This window comes from Phyllostomus discolor, chromosome 2 (assembly GCF_004126475.2).
Source record: "Phyllostomus discolor isolate MPI-MPIP mPhyDis1 chromosome 2, mPhyDis1.pri.v3, whole genome shotgun sequence".
Taxonomy (NCBI): Eukaryota; Metazoa; Chordata; class Mammalia; order Chiroptera; family Phyllostomidae; genus Phyllostomus; species Phyllostomus discolor.
Genome location: NC_040904.2, coordinates 31,165,064 through 31,184,121, shown reverse-complemented (window position 1 = coordinate 31,184,121; position 19,058 = coordinate 31,165,064). Strand labels below are relative to the sequence as shown.

Sequence of the window (19,058 nt, the reverse complement as noted above, 5' to 3'; positions counted from 1 at the left end):
AACTTAGAGTAACAATCCTGAATCAACATCAGTTAGCCTAGTCTGTGTACATTGTAAATGCAAGCGAGAGCATTGTTCTATATCAACCTCAGCTTTATGAATAAACTAGAAGCTTTCTGAGAATATAAGCTCTAAAAGATTCAGTGTTAAGTAATGTGTCCTAAGGTACTCATAAATTCTTTTGTGGGCTTTTGCCTATAAATGTTTCTATATTTTCAAAGAATATATTTCAAGTGTTCTAGTATGCAGAGGAAGTCTACATTTTCCCATGGTATGTAATAGGGAAAAAGCTTTAGAGAAAACCTTTTTTTCTCATTTTGTGTAAATGCATTGCATTTTTAATGTAGACTAGTGCTCCATCCCCCAAATCTCTCCAAGTTGGATGACAGTTACATCTGTTTTTCTGTTTCTCTGCAAAAAATATCAAACATGGAAACCTTATGTTTAATGTAGTTTTGTTACCAACCTGAGTCCATGGACCAAAAGCAAAGGCATCACCCTGAAGCTTTTTGGAAATGTAGGTTCTCAGGTACCACTCTAGACCTACTATGTGATAATCTCTTTTACAATCCCTGGGTAGTAATTCTAATACACAGAAAGTTTGAGGGCCACTAACTTAGGACACTTCACTGATTGATCTAATTTTCTACAAATTAACTTTAAACAACTAGTATATAAGTATTCCACATGTATCCTTTATTTGGCAATATTCAAGATTTAGCATGTAACCAAATCACCAAGGAACTTGTTTAAAAATACAGGCTTTCAAGTTTTCCCTCAGAGTTTAAAATTCAGTAGGTCTAGGGCCAGACCTGTTTCCCCCAAGCAAGTCTCCTGAATGGAATTAAAGTTAATGTTTGGCATTAAATGCTTCTAGTTCCATTCATAGAACATGATCAGACCATCCTTTCTTTTTTTCTCCCCACTTTCCAGAAGAATACCATTATTTCAGCCAATAGATAACAAAGTAATTCACTAGAGACCTGCCCCATGTTGGAATGAACTACTTCTTGTTCTAGAGAATAAGATCAATATGTTCTGCAAAGTACTTGTAACTCTCTGGAGGTCTCGAACAAATGCACTAGGAGCCATCAGATAATGGGAGAAACAAAACTTTGGTACCTCAATTACAGACATTCAAATTCAAACTGTAAAAACCTACACAGAACAAACAAAAACACTTTTGTGGGTAGAATTCAGCCCATGCCATGCTGATTTCTGGTATCTATACTAGCATGTTTTTTCTAGTTAATTCTCTGGTCACAGACATATCATAGAGCATATTTTTGTTACTAATTTGTTTACATGGTTCACTTTGGGACTTTTGAGAACTTGGTTGTAGCTTGGATTTTATTTGCAGCATCAAAACATGGCGATATACCAGGCTGGTTAGCTACATAAGCCTTCTGATGCCAAGCAGATTATTTTGAAAGACATGGTAAATAAATCAGAGCTATAAGCTATGGGTTTGCACAGCCCTATTTTTTTTCTAACACGTTTTGTCATGGAGCCATGCAGAAGATGGTCAGTTGGGATGCTTTTATATTACACTGTACACCATCTTTGGAGGAAAAAACAAACTGAATTTTTGCAGAGTGCTTGCCTTCATTTCACTTGTTGCTGCTTGTTAAGTACAAGCATACAGTGCTCATTTACCTTGGTGCCTTGAGTCTGCATGATTAAAAAAGATTTAAGATGTCCAGAAACCTCACTGCTCCCAGATTTCACCTAGAGGAATCTTTACACTATAACTTCTACAATGAAAAGCAGAGTTGTCCACATGTTCACTATGTACTTTTATTTTAATTACCGACACAACACACATGACACGACAAGACCATTACCTCATTAACACTGATAACATTCCTTGACAAGTTGGCTTATAATTTACATACTGTTTTTATATGGAGTTAGTTTAAATATTATCTTAAGATATACTGTAAAACACGAATCTTAAATATATACCAGTTGCAAACATAATGTGCTTAGTTACTATTTTTTCTTGTTATTCAAGTGAAATGACTTAAAGTTCCTCAAAATCATGTCCATTTGTGTTCATTGTTTCAGGGTGCATGACTCGTCCCATGAATAGGATAGTACCTGCGTTGGGTTGGAAGTGAACAAAAGAGGGGATAAACAACAAGAAAGGTATTTAAATTTAAAAAGGATTATTTGTTTCTCTTCTTATTTACAACTAGCAATATTCTAAAAATAAAAATATATGTATTCTTTTCACTTTTAAAAAATCATTTGAATATTAGAAATCCAATGAACAACATGGAAAAGTGTTCTCAATTTTAAATTATTTCCTTTTAACCTGTTAAAAAAGTTATGTTCTCATTAACAGACTCACCTGTTCTCCTGTTCCTGATAAGAAAGAAAAATGGGTGGTCCACAATGACTTGAGGATACAGCACGGCCATCCTACTAATTGCGATCATTCCTACAGTGCAGAGAGGAGGTAATTACATGTCTGTGGATGTGCAGGGATGAATGAATAATTTCTCTAAACCATCTATATTTAACACAAAGGCAATGCTTCATAAGAAACACGAGTTTTAAAAACCTTTAAGTTAGAAAAATTATAAAGGTGCTAATATTTCTACTGAACTTGAAACACTCACACACCCTATACCACACAGTTTCCTCTCTCCACAATGCCCCTCCCCAATAACAGGACGATTTATTCTGCCTCTTACAAAAATTTTAGTCTCAGTCTCAGATAATACTTGTAGCTTACTAAAATGATCTTTGAATTAAAAGGAGAAGGAAAAAAACCTCTAAAAAAGGAATAGTTATTTTATATTCTCAAATCATTATTTCTTGTGTTTGAAATGGGTATTTTTACACAGAAATTTCCAGGCTTCTAGCAAGTGGCCGGAACGGCAGTGATTAAAGGGAGGGACAGCGGTGAGAGACTCCATGTGCTCCTACAGCTGGGAAACTGAATTCCCCCGAGGTCTTTATTATAAATGATTGTTCTCTACTTGCTGTGGGGTGATTCAATCATCACAAAAAAGTCACTATTAAATTATGTAAGTATTCAGCTTTCTTGATGCCTGAGACTACTGTTTCTATTCCCTCCTGAAAATACTGTTTTAACTGGTGCTATCCTTTTAATGGACAAATTTAAATTTGTCAATCTTAGTCAAATTTATGCAAATATAGAAGCAATGCATGCAAATATAAGGTGTTACATTTTATGAGGGTGGTGATGGTGAAAATTTGACTAAAATTTGATGATAAAACTGAAACAAATCCAATCAAATAAAAGGAGGAAAAAAATCAATGGAAAAATCATTCTCAATTAATTAGGGAACTCAGAATGATCAAAATAATTAAGGACATTTTCCATTTTGTTTTGGACACATGGTTTATATCAAATTTCTTGAACTATTTATTTAAAATTATGATTTCATTGTATTATTATTTAGTAAAAATTATTACATGCTATCATATACTCTTGTTTATATACATGCTTTTAAAATCAAAATTTTTCACAGCAGCACAATTTACAGTAGCCAAGGGCTGGAAATAACCTAAGTGCCCATCAGCATATGAGTGGATCAAAAACTATGGTACATTTACACAATGGAATTCAATGCAGCAGAGAGAAAGAAGGAGCTTATATCCTTTGTGACAGCATTGATGGACCTGGAGAGGATTATGCTAAACAAAATAAGCTAGGCAGTGAGGGACAAATACCCTATGATCTCACTTTTAACTGGGACATAATCAACAAAAGAAAAAAAGCAAACAAAATATAACTAGAGTCTTGAAATTAAGAACAATCTAACAATAGCCAGAGGTGAGGGGGCAGGGGACAGTGGGAAGAAGGGTTTTCAGGAACTACTATAAAGGACACATGGACAAAACCATGGGGGAGGGTGGAAGTAAGGGAGAGAGGTGAGTTTGGAGTGGGTGGGGAGAGGGGTGGGGAGAATATATGGACAATTGTAACTGAACAACAATAAAATAATTTAAATTAAGCAAGATATAAATAAATGACAAACTCTTTATAATAAAAAAATCAAATCAAATCAAAACTTTTCACTAACAAAATTATAAACTAACTTCTATAAGGAATTAAGTAGCCAGAAAAATGTTCAAATGCACAGCATGGAAATACTTGAAATATTGAAACAGGCGGCACAGCAGGAAAATCTATTCTACAGGGCTCACAATGTCCTCCTGCCTCTCATTAGTGAGCAAACAGGAGATGGGAGTTAGCGGCATGGGGCACTGGAGTGAATGCATGCTTCATTCACAGCCTATTTAGAAATCCTAGCTGGTTCAGCATCAGCTAGACTTCTAAATTACAGCAGAGCCACAGCAGTGAGATTATTGGCTTGATTCTAAAAATGGCCCCCGCCCCTCACCCAAGGTTGCTTCAAAATTACAGATGTAGAAATGGTGAGAAGGTTTTAGAAAGCAACTTGGCACCTGAGGTGGCAGCAGCCTCGGAGCCTTCTTCATTAACCTCGATGAAGGACTTGTGAATTGCTTTGGAAAGGAAAATCTCTTTGTTATCTGCAAAAAAAGAGATAAAGAAGCATTTCTTCAGTAACAGAGATAGAAAAGCATTTTACCGTTTAGTTAAAAGGATTTGAAAACTATGAGACATAATATACTGACATATGATATAAACTCTAAGAAATAATGTTGTAAGATTACATTTATGATGTGAGAGAACCATCAGAGATGTGTATTCTGATTAGTCCTCATTTTATATTCTTTTGCCTTTTCCCCCTTTATTTGTATTGACAATATTCCCATTGTTTATTTTTAAATTGGCATAAAAAGTGAAAAGTAGTTTTGTTTTGATAGCAATTTCAAATTAGTTCATAACTCAATATAAAAACATCTTACACATTGCCCTCTAATTTGAAATTTAAAAACACAAAATGAAAACAGGTAGAAATCCAGATATAACCAGAATAAGAATTTTTTTAAAAAATCTAATCTAATTACCGTGGTAACTTCAAATATTATTGGCAAAGAAAAACATAAAAAGTTTCTAAGTTGTAGAAATGTAAATATATAAAAAAGTTACTTTGCATTTCAGTTCATTGGCTTATCTGAGGATTACTCTCAAGTCAGAGGAATTAACACATTTCAGTATTAGAAGGACTATTTTTCCCTTTGAATAATCTTTCTATTTATGTTTACTTTTAAATTAATGGCTATTATTTGCTGAATTATGTTCTCTCAAAATTCATATGTTGAGGTTCTAACACCCAAAACATCAGCATGGCTATATTTAGAGATAGACTCTTAAGTTAAAAGAGGTCATCGCAGTGGTCCTTAAGCCAATATGACCAGTGCCCTTCCAAGACGGCAATATTCGGACACAGAGGGAAGAGCATGTGCAATGGTTAATTTTGTTTACCAACTTGGCTGGGTCATGGTGCCCAGATATCTGGCCAAACATATTCTGGATGTTTTTGTGAAATGTCTTCTAGATAAGATTGACATTGAAACGGGTGGATTTTGAGTAAGGCAAACTACCCTTATAACGTGGGTAGGCCTCATCCCATCAGCTACTGGCCTTAATAGAACAAACACTGACCTCCTCTGTGCAAGAAGGAATTCTGCCAGTTTACTGCTTTTGGACTTGAGCTAAAACTTTTCTATGGATCTTCAGTCTTCCCATCTACCCTTTAGATTTTGGATTTTCAAAGTCACTACACTGTGTGAGCTAATTCCATAAAATAACTCTTTTGTGCTCTCTCTTTCACTTTCTCTCTCTCTCCCACCTTCCTTTCTCTCTCTCCATAGATACATACATATATACATCATACATATGTACAAATGCCACATATACATGCATGCATATGTGATAGATAAACAGAGATAAAGATAGAGATTTTTCCTGTTGGTTGTGTTTCCCAGAAAAACCCAACAATATGTGAAGCCATAGGAAGAAGAAAGCCACCTCCAAGCCAAGGAAATAGGACTCAGAAGAAATTATCCCTGAAGAGACCTTCATCTCAGAATTCCAGGCTCCAGAACTGTGAGAAAATAAATGTTCATCGCTCAAGCTACTCAGTCTGTGGTACTTCATTACCGCAGCCCTAGCAAACTATACAAGATAATAGGTTTCAATCTTGGGTTTCCAATTTTTCCCCAAGATTAAACAAAACAAATAATGCTTCAAGTACTAAAATTTAAAAATAGTACAAGGAAGGAAGATAAGTACACCAACAATAAAATATCAGAAACAGAAATTAGAAAAAAATCCATTTGCTATAGCAACAAGAAAAATAAAGTTCCAAGGAATAAACCTAACCAAGGAGGTAAAAGACCTGTACTCAGAAAACTACACAACACTGAGGAAAGAAATTAAGGAAGACACAAATAAATGGAAGTATATAGCACATTCATGGATTGGAAGAATTAACATCATCAAAATGTCCATACTACCCAAAGCAATTTATAGATTCAATGCAATCCCTATTAAAATACCAATGGCATATTTCACAGATATAGAACACACATTTCAAAAATTTATGTGGAACCATAAATGACTCTGAATAGCTTCAGCAATTTTGAGAAAGAAGAACAAAGTAGGAGGGATCACAATACCTGATATCAAACTATATTACAAGGCCACTGTAATCAAAACAGTATGGTACTGGCATAAGAACAGACACATTGATAAATGGAACAGAACAGAGATCCCAGAAATAAACTCAAGTCTCTATGGTCAATTCATATTTGACAAAGGGGGAAGAAACATAAAATAGAGTAAAAATAGCTTCTTTAACAAATTGTGTTGGGAGATGTGGACAGCTATATGCAAAAAAAAAAATGAAACTTGACCACCAACTTATACCATACACAAAAAATAAATTCAAGATGAATAAGCAACTGAAATATAAGTTATGACACCATAAAAGCCCTAGAGGAGAACATAAGCAGGAGGATTTCAGATATTCTATGTAGCAATATTTTCACTGCTATGTCCCCTTGAGCAAGGGACATAAAGGAAAGAATAAACAAATAGGACTACATCAAATTAAAAAGTTTCTGCATGGCTAAAGAAAACATCAGCAAAATGAAAAGGGAACCAACTGTATGGGAAAATATATCTGCCAATAATACCTCAGACAAGGGTTTGATCTCCAAAATATATAAAGAACTCATAGGACTCCACTCCAAGAAGACAAACAATACAATAAAAAAATGGGCAAAGGACCTGAACAAAAATTCTCCAAGGAGGACATTCAGAGGGCTCAGAGACATATGAAAGGATGCTCGGCATCACTAGCCATCAATTAAATGCAATTAGATGCAAATTAAAAACACAATGAGATACCACTTCACACCATTCAGAATGGCCATCATTAACAAATAAACAAACACTAACTGTTGGAGAGGTTGTAGAGAAAAGGGAACCGTAGTGCACTGTTGGTGGGAATGCAGACTGGTGCAGCCACTGTGGAGAACAGTATGGAATTTCCTCAGAAAACTAAAAATGGATCTGCCTTTTGACCCAGAAATTCCACTGCTGGGATTATACCCTAAGAACCCTAAAACACAAATCCAAAAGAACCTATGCTGCACTCCAGTATTCATAGAAGCATTATTTACAATATCCAAGTGTTGGAAACAGCCTAAGTGCCTATCAGTAAATGAGTAGATAAAAAAAACTCTGGTACACTTACACAATGGAATACTATGCAACAGAAAGAAAGCAAGAATTCCTACCCTTTGCGACAGCATGGATAGAACTGGAGGGTATGATGCTAAGTGAAATAAGCCAGGCGGTGAAAGACAAATACCATATGATTTCACCTTTAACAGGACCCTAATCAACAAAACAAACAAGCGAGCCAAATAGAATCAGAGACATGGAAATAAAGAACAAACTGACAGTGACCAGAGGGGAGGGGGATGGGGGATAACGGGGAAAGAAGGGGAAGAGTCAAGTCAAGGAACATGTGTAAAAGATCCATGAAGAAGAACAACGGGAGGATTGAAAGTGGAAGGTTGCGGGTGGGTAGAGCAGGGGAGAGTAATGGGGGGAGGAAATGGGGACAACTGTAACTGAACAACAATAAAGAAAATTAAAAAATAATTAACCAAACTCGTCTATAAACATGAAGGTAAAATTTTTTTAAGTCAGAAAATTAAACACAGCAAGATATGCAAATAAATTTTAATGAGTTTCAAGGATGTCACCCTGTGTCATGTCACTGCAGTTGAGAATAACTCCACTGTCTGGGGCTCACATTAGCGCTCCCTCCGGATGACCTCAGTGCCCTGCTGAAAACCCTCTATCCCTCTGCTGCCTGCTCTGCCTCCCACCTCACCTTCAGTGTATCGCACACCTGCTCAGTATGCAAGCATGGGGACCTCCATGAGGCTGCCTCTGCTTCATTCGTTTAGCATTCCTCCACATACTCCGCTCCAGTTTATTTGAGCTGCTACAGCCTGACTTGCCACTTTATCGCTTTTGTGTCTTTGCTTCCACAGAAACTCTTTAACCTTTGTTGCATAGTAAAACAACTGATCTAGTTTCAGAATTCAGCTTTAAGACCTACCATGCCGTTTTTGCTTTCCTCTGATTCCTACCTCCTGCTAAAGTAGAACTGACAACTCTTTCCCACTCATCCCAGGATCTAATTATATTGAATGAAGCCTTTACAATATATCATATTTTTATTGATCCCTCTCTCTTCCCAGACTGTCCACTTCCTTCAAACAAGGATCATGTCATTACCCTTTGTGTGCCTGGGTTCTGGCATTCAGTGGGCCTAATAAACGAACTGCCCTAAGGAAAGGAAGTTTCCTCGTAATGTGTAATTTTCCAATATTTCACCCAATAAACAGAAATTTACTAATCATTGAGTGAACGGGGTCAGCTGTGGCATATTGTGAGTCTTTGGGTGTTGTCCCCCTGTGAGCACCATGACCATGATTCTGTTCACAATATAGCTACCCAGCTTATTTTTGTAATTCATAGAACATATGACACTAATCCAGAATAGATGCTCCAGGAAACCTGATGGAGAACACCAGCAGAGAGGGAAAGAATACAAAGACTGCACACACTAAAAAATTTAAAGATTTAATTGAGTAGAAGAGCAAAGGGAATGGCATCCAAGAGACCAGTGTTATCATATATATTTCAAAGACAGCAAAAGAAAGATCCATCCAATGTTCTGCCTCCCCGGGGTGATTAAATGACACATGATGGACAGCAAAGGTCTGCAGACATAAACGAGACCTCAGGATACTTAACCTTCAGAAAAACAGTACCCCTTCGGGTATACCAGTAGGAGAAAATGTAACAAGTGAAAAATCACATCACAGATACTGAGGGGAAAAAAGAAAATGACTTTTTTTTCTCTTGGGACAAATTTCAAGCAGACACATTAAAATAGAATGTATGCTGAAGGTGGTTTAAGCAAGATTCTGTCTGCTGACCCCAGAATCGAGAAGGAGATCAGGTCATGCAGGGGTACAGGCAAGTTAACTGCTTCCCATGTTTGCCCTCCCATATTGCTCATTGCCACATGATGCTGTCAGGCAGGCACTTTTCCTGGTAAGCCTTACCTGTACCCCTCGAGGGCCTGGCCCTCACCTGTCCTATTCATCTTCTATCAATGATTCCTTGCACACTCCCAGGCACCAAGTATGCACTCAGATATTTTATGAATCAGAATGTGAGGGCATTTAAAGAGATCTGTTTCACATTGCTGAGCTCGTTGTATTGGTGAGAGAAAAGTTAACTCTTCTCTACAAAAATAAATAAAAAAAATAAAGCAAAGGCAAACAGAGCTACCCCACACAAAAAAAAATCCATACACTGGCCCCAAGCAGTCTTCTCCTTCTGGTCACAGCAGACACTGCTGCCAAGTGACCAGTCCTACTCTCTTCTGGGCCGTGTGGAGCCAGGCTGTTCACGTGGATGAGATGGGAGCTGGGCCAGCCAACCCCAGGTTCCCCAGAGAAGAGCTGGGCAATAATTCAAGCTCTTCCAAAGCAAGCAGGGCAAAATACTTAGGCATTCATTCAGTTTTGAGCAAATATTTATCAAGTACCCTCTTTGTATGAGGCATGGCACAGGGCACGCAAGGCTCTAAGAGTCTGTGATTAACATAATGCTGGCAGCACGGCCATCATGTAAGTGGATGCCACTGCTCCCTTTGTGGCGCTGTTCCTAAACACAGGCAGCTTAAACAGATTTCTGCATCACCAAGGACATGCTTAAAATAAGAAAATGAAGAGAGTTCCATAGTAGTGCCAAAAGCTAAATATTTAGTTGCTAAAATATTTTTAGCTTTAGCTCCATCCATGAACTTTAGAAATGTTTCTAGGATTTGAGCTCCTTCAAGGCAGGAATAGTGTTTGTTTTACTGAATAGATTTTGTTATAGACAGGCAACTATTCATTCATTCACTCACTCATTCATTCACGTACTAAGCACCTCCTATGTGCCAAACATTGTTAATGCACTGGGTATACTATGATGAACTAAACAGTTCCCTCCTTATGAGGGAAGGCAGACATTAAATGACAAGAGCAATTAAAGCATGTCAATAAATGATCACAATTTCAGGGTGTAAGAAATAAGATTGGCTGATGTGTTGGCTGGACTAGGGCATTAGAAAAGGCACGTCTGAGAAGGTCCATCTGCGCTTACATCTAAACAATACAAAGGAGCCATGAGAAGACCTAAAGCTAGGGTTCTCAGTGTAGGGAAAAGCTAGTGCAGAGGCAGATACAAGCCAGGTATGTTCAAGGACCCAAAAGATGGCTGATGTGGCTGGAATGTGGGGAGTGATGAGGGCTGGCGATTTGACAGAAGCCCCCGTACCTGGAGCAAGCTAGAGCCAGGCACCACTGCCTCTCCACGCACCCACCCAGCATCTATCCTGGGCCCCACTCTGTGCTGGGCTCTGAGTATAGAAAAATGTCTATGATGTAGTCCTTGCTTCTGAGGAGCTCTGAGGCAAGAGAGAGGTATGTGAACAAATAATGTAAGAAAACCTCTGCACGATGAGAGTCCACGTGAAGGAACGTAAATCATCTAGGAAGGGAGAGCTGTCCCTGAAAGACTCTCAGAGGCCGTGACTTTTGGACTGGTTCTTGAAGAATAGGAAGGAAGTGAAAGGCAGAGAAGGGGACAAAGGCAGTGCAAGCAGAGGATTATACTTGCAAAGACAGATAAGCAGCGGGGATGACCTGAAGGTCCAGTTGATACCTGGCTTCTGAGAAGGTGGGGAGTGGCAGGAGATACACCCCAAATGACGCATTTGTACCAGGATACTAGAGAGCTGGGCTTTGTCCAGAGGTAACAGATCATGACTGCTTTCACTTTAGAAGATACTTGTGGCAGGAGCTGTAAAGGGTGAATCAGATGAGCAAAAGCTAGGGGCAGGAAGATCAAGTTGTTAACTTTTGCAATGGTCTGGGCAAGAAAGTAGGAGCAGAAATGGAATTATGGCACCTGAAGAAATAGAGCCTTCTGGCTTACAGGTGCAAGGAGAAAGAGAACAAACAAGGGCAGAATGTAAGATTCAGTCTAGCATAAATCTAAGCACTTTAGTCTGACCTGGATACAGCTTTTGCTGTGTCTTCTTAACTCCTTTATTTTATTGGCTCCTTTATTAAAGCTCGTACTTTATGCTGAAAGATTTAGTACTCACTTTTTCCTTCCTTACAACTTGCAGGAGGATTATCTATTAATCCAAATGCTGACACTCACTCATTTCCATTACAAAAATAGCCCTGATCTATAACAGGATCCTCACTGCAACCAGATGAGCCTTTAAAACCAGCCTGGGAAGAAAATGATTCTCAACACTCTAGATTCTGTGTTTATTATGTGAGCCTTAACTATGTTTTATGTTAATGAAATTTAGCATCAAAAGCAATGGACATCAAATTGAGATAAAAAACAAGCATAATAAATACAGAGCCTCTCATCTTATTCATTCCCTCATTCGGTAAGTACTAAGCAGAAAGCACAGTGCTAGGTGCTTCCCAACACACAAAAGGATCAATCTTTTGGGAGGTATAAATTCTGGCAGGGGATATCTAGTGCAAAAATAATAATAATATGAGATCAGATATAATATGTGGCAAAAGGAGACATATAGGATATATAACATTTTAGAATTTAAGGAGTGGTTACTTCTGGTTGTAGTAATTGTGGTGGCTTGAAAAAGTTGGGGGTATCTGAGCTGAGGCTCGGTTCCATAGGTATTTCAGGTGGGGGAGACTTCACAAAGAGGGGGAGCCAGGGGGGATGTGTGTTGCAGAGCAAGGGTTCAGTCTGGTTGGAGCAGAAGCCACGTATAAGGAATCAGCCACAGCTAAGTTTGGAGGGAGCTGACGTCTGAATGTCCCTTGGAGCAGGGGACTGTGCACGGCAGGCTGAAGGGAGGTTTTGAACAGGAACTGGAATGATCTGAGACTGAGTTTTAAGGCGATTAATGTTGGCAGTAGTAGATAAGCAGTAGATAAGACAGATTAAGGGGAAGAGAGATTGGACACCATTTAGGAGGCTATTGAAATAGTCCAGGGCAGCGGTAATGGAAGTCTGAAATGAAGGTGGAGGCCGGGGAAATAGAAAATGAAAGAGCAGATTCAAAAGGTCTCAGCCAGAGATCCTCAAGTCACTCTTTCTCAAGCAGCAGGAGAACACGAATCAGAGCTGTGGCTGTCGTTGTTGTTCTGGTCCACCTAAATCACATTTGCTATATTTTAAAGTACACTTTTTATTGCCTGATTTAAGAACGTGGCAGTGTCACAGTGGCACCCACTTGTTTTTGGAGTGCTCTCCAATGTACAAAACCTACTAATTATGTTATTTTTAAAGTGCTGTCCAATTATTAAGTAAGAATTCTAGTTGAAGAAATAAAACATACACAGGGTAAAATTCCACACAGTACACAGTGGTACGTGGAATAAAAATTCTTCTTTTATCTAAGAGACTCTGTCTGTATCTGAGAAGCAGCTACTGCTATTACTTTCTAAGATGTTGTTCAGAAATGTTGTATGCATTTACAAGCTTAAATACATGCCTGTGTTCCCCATCTTTGGATCCAAAATATACTGTCATTCTACAATCTGATTTTCTTTACCTCTCTGCTTCCACAATGCTTTCTCTAGTAAAGAGTTTCTTAACTCATCACTATTGACAGTTGGGGCTGGATAATTCCTTGTGTGGGGACTGTCCTGTGCAGTATAGATCACAGGTATGTAGAAAGCATCCCTAGCCTCTCCACCCCAGATACCCCTGAGTTGTGACAACCCAAAAGGTCTCCAGGTATTGCCAAATATCCCCTAGAGGGCCAACTTCTCCTGGTTGAAAACCACCACACCAATAGGCCATTTCTATCACTCTTCATTTTATTAAATCCAGCTGTTTATGTTCTTCTCCCCACAAGCCTGTATGCTTCTTTACAGAAAGTATGACATATTAATCATTTCTTTATTTTCCTCACATAGTACTTTGGTCACACTATCTGCCTCCCATAGAATTGTTCAATGAAATAAGTAGACATGGCATTGAATATAATTAATGTTACATCTTAAACACCATGAAGTTCTCATTAAGGTAGAAAGTAGTTACAAAGTAATGCATGCTAATAATTTTCCTCGGTACTGTGGGAGTTACTAAGCATCAAAGACATTTTCATCATTATTTGGAGAGGCAAAAAACTTTACAGATGACAAGAATACCAAGCATGTAAGGCAGAGTATATGGTGCTCAAATAAATGATGCAGAGATAAATTCTATTGAATTTAGAGGAAGCACAGACACAAGCCTTGTAGTTATGTCACTGGACAGTTTTTGAATAAATGGTTTATACATTAATGTGTTTGTGTGTGTGCGAGAGAGAGAATGAATGAAGATTGTACTGCTTGGGGTGACTGGCATGCTGGGGCTATGAAGACTCTGGCAAAACTAGGAAGTTAAGAATTATGGGTTTCCCATTGAAAGCCTGAGGCACTGGCTTTAGCTCTTTCATCAAATTATTCTGAAGACCTGAATGGGGTAGTGTAGGAAGATAGCTGATTCTGGATTTTTTACTGATGTTTTAAGGAGTATATATTCCAAGAAATGTAATGTGTAAGGTGGCCCCCCAAAAACCTCTTGCCTCCTTCCTTCTTTCGTTTTATCCTTCAGCAAACATCTGCCAAGTGCCAAGTGCCAAACACCACATGCCAAGTATGTGTCAGCCCTGTGCCAGGTGTGGGGAATGCCGCTGTGAGCAGGATGCTGGGAAGGGTTCAGTTCTGATGGAGGTTTGATCAAACAGTGACTTCACATATTATATGAACTCTGAAAGATCCTACTGTTATTTCTAATCTCCAAACTATCTGCGTTCATAATGTGTATCTATGCTCTATTGTCTCTGTACATAGTAAAGGCAACTACTACCTCAAACACCTTCCAGATGTGTCAAAAACGTTAAGCTACACTGCCCACAGTAATTGATTTGCCACCGCGGTGCTACTGCCCCAGGACTGAAGAGCAGCAGATATTCTGTGCATGTGAAATAACGGCCTAGATGTTTGGGTGAGACAGTGAGGAATGAATGTCTAATCAAATTGAAAATACAGATACAGTTGGAAAGCAGCATGTAATTATCCAGCTGAAATGTGGCCAGTGTGGTAGGTAGATTCCCTCAGTTCCTAAGGAAGGGGGCATAGAACTTTGTTTTTAAAAGATTTTATCCATTCATTTTTAGAGAGAGGGGAAAGGGAGGGAGAAAGAGAGGGAGAGAAACATTGGCATAGGAGAGAATCATTGATCAGCCACTTCTCCTAGGTGACCTGACCTGGGACTGGACCTGCAAGCCCTGTATATGCCCTGATCTGGGATTGAACCAGTGACCCTTTGCCTTGCGGGACATTGCCCAACCAACTGAACCACACGCATCAATGCTGAAGCATGTGAATTTTAAAGAATACTACACTTGAGCCATGAACGTATTTCTGACTCAAGTTCAAAGGTACCCATTACCTTTGGAATCTCCACCAAGAAGTACTACCTTCTTGACAATCTCACCGAAGAGTTCAGAGCCTCAGTTGTTGGATGGGAGTCATGACAACATTTACTCAGGAAAGTTTACTTCTTTTGTGTCGACAGACACACTTATATAGTAGATATTTAGAAAAGCTCTATTACTGTTTTGCAACACAAGCTCTCTAAGTAGGGGGTAGAAGACACATCAGTATCATCTCGCTGCTGGAAGCTAAATGCTGCTTAGGAAACAATCTGCCCAGTCCTCAATCTGGGTGGGCAAGGCTTTTTTGACTGTGGACTTGAGAACTTACTGAAAGCTACGAATGTCCTATCTCCTGCCCACTATTCCACCCCCCACTCTCTCTTGTGCTTTCAAATGATGCACACCTATATACAATGAGGGCCTCTTCTTCCCTGAATTCAATTCATGGGCCCTGGCACTCCAGGTTTAGAAACTCTTATTTGGTCAGCTTGGTTTTCTGTATTTTGCTACTTCAGGGGAAGAGAACTAAATTCTCTCCTGCAACTCTTGGGCTGCTAAGGAAATCTATCACATCTGCTCTCTCTAGAAGGCGAATTGGGCTCAATGAAAGGCACATAAAGAGGCCTTACATGTTGAGTTTCTTTTATCTTGATATATAGTTGACTTTATCTCATCAAAAAATTGTTTTATTTTCTGTGTTCTATAAAAATGATAGAGTATAATTATATAAACTGAGTTTCAAACTCACAGGAAGCTTAATTCTAAATGTCTTAGAGTTGGTTACTTAAAAATGTTTCTAAAAAGATTTTGCACATTCTAAGTGCTTTAGTGTTACTAATATGCTATGATTTTCACCAAGGGTATCTGAATCAAATAATTCAAGTGGATTTTATTTCCTTGGGATAGATAAAATAAATTACCCAACACTCAATACACCAGGCATATTTTGAAGCTGCTTCTTCAAAACCAGTGTTTTTGATTGAAGACTTAGAATAATATTTACATTATCTTACTGAGTATTCTTTTAAAAGTATCTAGTTCTCACAGCTGACACTCATTTATCCTTTCTTCCTTCTTTCTTTCCTCTATTATTTATTATTACTAGACATATTGAGATATTCAATCAATACATTATTGAGTATCTACTCTACACAGCACTGTGTCAGATGGGATGGGAAGTTCAAGGATGTATAAGGCAGGTCTTCTGAAGAATATAATCTATTACTGAAGGTAAGACATGGACTGGAATAATATAAAATTAATGTTATGACTAAAGTTATAGTTTTGCTTGTAGAATTTAAATATATTTATTATATTTATCTGGCAATTAACTATATTTTACCTCAGGACTCCACAGTAAATAGAGGATTCAATATTACCACTTTGAAAAGCTTTTATGAAATAACTTTTTAAAAAAATTATTGTTTATTTCCTACCAGACAGGGCTGTCAAATTTGCATTTTTGTTGAAAACTTCAGTTATTCCAAGCGCCTTCAAAACATCTTTTAAATCAATTTCCTGTTCCACTGTGAACCTGGAGAACACATAGGGAGGAAAATAGTTTGTTATAGCATTTTAAAAGTATTTTGTTACTGTATCTTGTTGGCTGAGACAAAAATAAAATGTTAGACATGTTGCTTTTTAAAGTCTGTTGTGAGAGAAAAAATTATGCTAAACTGGCTTTTGCCTACAAGTAGTATTTGATTGCATTTGTAAAAAGAGGAGGAGTCAAATAAAATAATATAACAGAAAAGTATTAAATTATTAAGTAGAAAAAATATATGATATGGACACAAAACCATAATACACGGCGGAATAAATGAATTTTGAGATCAAGAATCATTACCATAGTACTACGTAAAACTTGCAAATGAATAGCATTAAAAATCCTTTAACCTGGTAATATAGTTTTTTTTTAAGCTGCTATTGATTAATCATACATTTACCCAAGGGGCTCCCTTCTCTTCTTCATATTCTGGTCAACTTCCTACCCAATGGAAAACATTAAATAAGAATCAAATTTTGCTGTAAAGTGAATACGTCTAGCATTTCAACTCCATACAACTCACTGATAGGTGACATAAAAACTATTATGTTAAAATATATATATATATTCATGATTATATTAACCTCTCAGACATAAGCCTGTTCTCATGGTAGCACTCCAGAAAAGCTGTTAACCAATAAAAGTGAGTTAAATATTGTATCTTAAGAACTGTGCACTTTTTTCAATTATATAGAGATTTTTAAAACAAGAATAATAGATCCTTTTTGTTCAAATGAATTAATATATATGATGATATACTTTATGATTATACATAAATGTGCCTTATTTTTGTAAAAGTAAATACAAGATTATTTAACAACTTAAACAAAAATAAGTACATGGTTTAATTAAAAAAAAGAAAATGGTTTACACAGAGCCCTGGGTGGAGTGGCTCAGTTGGTTGGGTATCATCTGGCAAGGCAAAAGGTCACTGGTTAGATTACAGTCGGGGCACATGCCTGGGTTGCGGGTATGGTCCCCTATCAGGTTGCATGTGAGGGGAAACCGATCGATGTTTCTCTCTTACATCAATGTTTCTTTCCCTTTCTTTCTCACTCCCTTTTCCCCTCTCCAAAATTTTCCACAGAATGCCAGATTGTTACTAAAACAGAATATCTCCCAAACCAATCAACTGTATCACCCATGTTACTAGTTAAAGATAGAGACAAAACATGGCTGCATTAACAAACAAATGTGTTTATGAAAAGCAAAGGATTTTATTACTTTCTATAAAAAATAAAAATAACTGGTTAGAACTAAATGTGCCTCCTCATCAATACAGAGCAAAACGACAAATTTTAGGCAATGGCTGTGCACTTAAAAGAGCCATGTTGGCAACAGTCACTTAATGTTACATTAGCATCATTTCTGATGTCTGGCTTCTAGAGGAGTGACAGGGGAATGATGGCTATCAGTAAGACTCAGGCACCGAGAGAAATGATTAGGAGAGAATAGTTTTAGCTGGCCCATGTTTATAAAAAAAAATAAGATCAAAAGCTGAGTAAATGTATAGCAAACATATTAAACTAAGTACTAAATTTTATCTATATCCTATACTTTAACTTGGACTTACATTGTTTATTTTGCTTTTTTTATCCCTCCCTATTTTGCTTTTACAAAAAAGTACATTGTCTATGAAAGTATAAAAGGAAGATGAGTAGGAAAACACGGGATGCTGTACAGAAAACATTCAATGGCTTAATTAAGGTTTTTTGGTGTGTGCTTTATTATTATTATTATTACAATTATTCATTTATTTTGATCACTTATATAGAGCTTACTATATGCCCAGGACTGTTCCAAGAGCACAAAAATCAGAATAATTTAAATATCACCACAGCCTTTTGAAGTAGCTATTATTATAATCCTCAGTTAAAACAAGAAGAAACTTAAGGATTGAAAGATAAAATAACTCGACAAGGTCACGCAGCTAAATGAATGGAGGAACAGGATTAGGGGGCCAGGCAGAATGATACATACCCTCCTAACCCATCTAAAATAGAAAAGTAAAGGAAGATGTCAGAAGTGGACGCTTTTTACTTTTACTTTTTTTTGTTTTTACACTGTCCTGGGATAGAATGGACCACCTCGGTAGCTTCTGAGGCCAATACTTTTCTATCACCACAATTACTTTAGCAAACCTGGTTCCCTTACTTTTTTTTAAACTGAGAGTCATTTATTTCTTTTGCCATTGCCAAACATTTCCAAAGTAATACTTACCAGAAATTAACATAGCTTCTTCATTTCTCCTCCCTGACAATCCTCATTTACTGAAAGGGCTGTAAGGGCACAATTGCCAATGAAAATGTGAACTTGACCTCACTTGTTAGTCTACCCATGCTAAGTCCTCATTCCTCCCTTTAGTCAACCTCTCTCTGAATTTTCTGAGAATTGCTCTCTATCCTTTTATATGCATTCTATCGTCTTTTATTCTGAGACTTTGACACCAGATGTATTTGTCTGGAGTTGGAAAGAAAAATTCGTTTTACTTCCTTAAAGCAATTTGGTTTGTTTCACATTTCTGAGGCTGGTTGTTTAGG

At 37.6% G+C, this 19,058-nt stretch overlaps 1 protein-coding gene and 1 non-coding gene across 2 annotated transcripts in view; both read right to left on the bottom strand.

Moving 5' to 3' along the window:
* Nucleotides 1–675: 675 nt before the first annotated feature.
* Nucleotides 676–19,058, bottom strand: part of SERPINI1 (serpin family I member 1) — a 76,159-nt gene continuing 57,776 nt past the window's right edge. The window contains exons 6-9 of the mRNA XM_028505158.2: nt 16,409–16,506; nt 4,444–4,530; nt 2,354–2,443; nt 676–2,100 (exon numbers count right to left, since the gene is read on the bottom strand). Of these exons, the coding sequence (XP_028360959.1) occupies nt 2,024–2,100; nt 2,354–2,443; nt 4,444–4,530; nt 16,409–16,506 (352 nt within the window). The 3' untranslated portion in view covers nt 676–2,023. The remainder of the gene's footprint in view (nt 2,101–2,353; nt 2,444–4,443; nt 4,531–16,408; nt 16,507–19,058) is intronic.
* On the bottom strand, nt 18,580–18,709 carry LOC114491222. Its single transcript, XR_003684027.1, has one exon. It is a non-coding gene; the product is annotated as a small nucleolar RNA SNORA66 (small nucleolar RNA).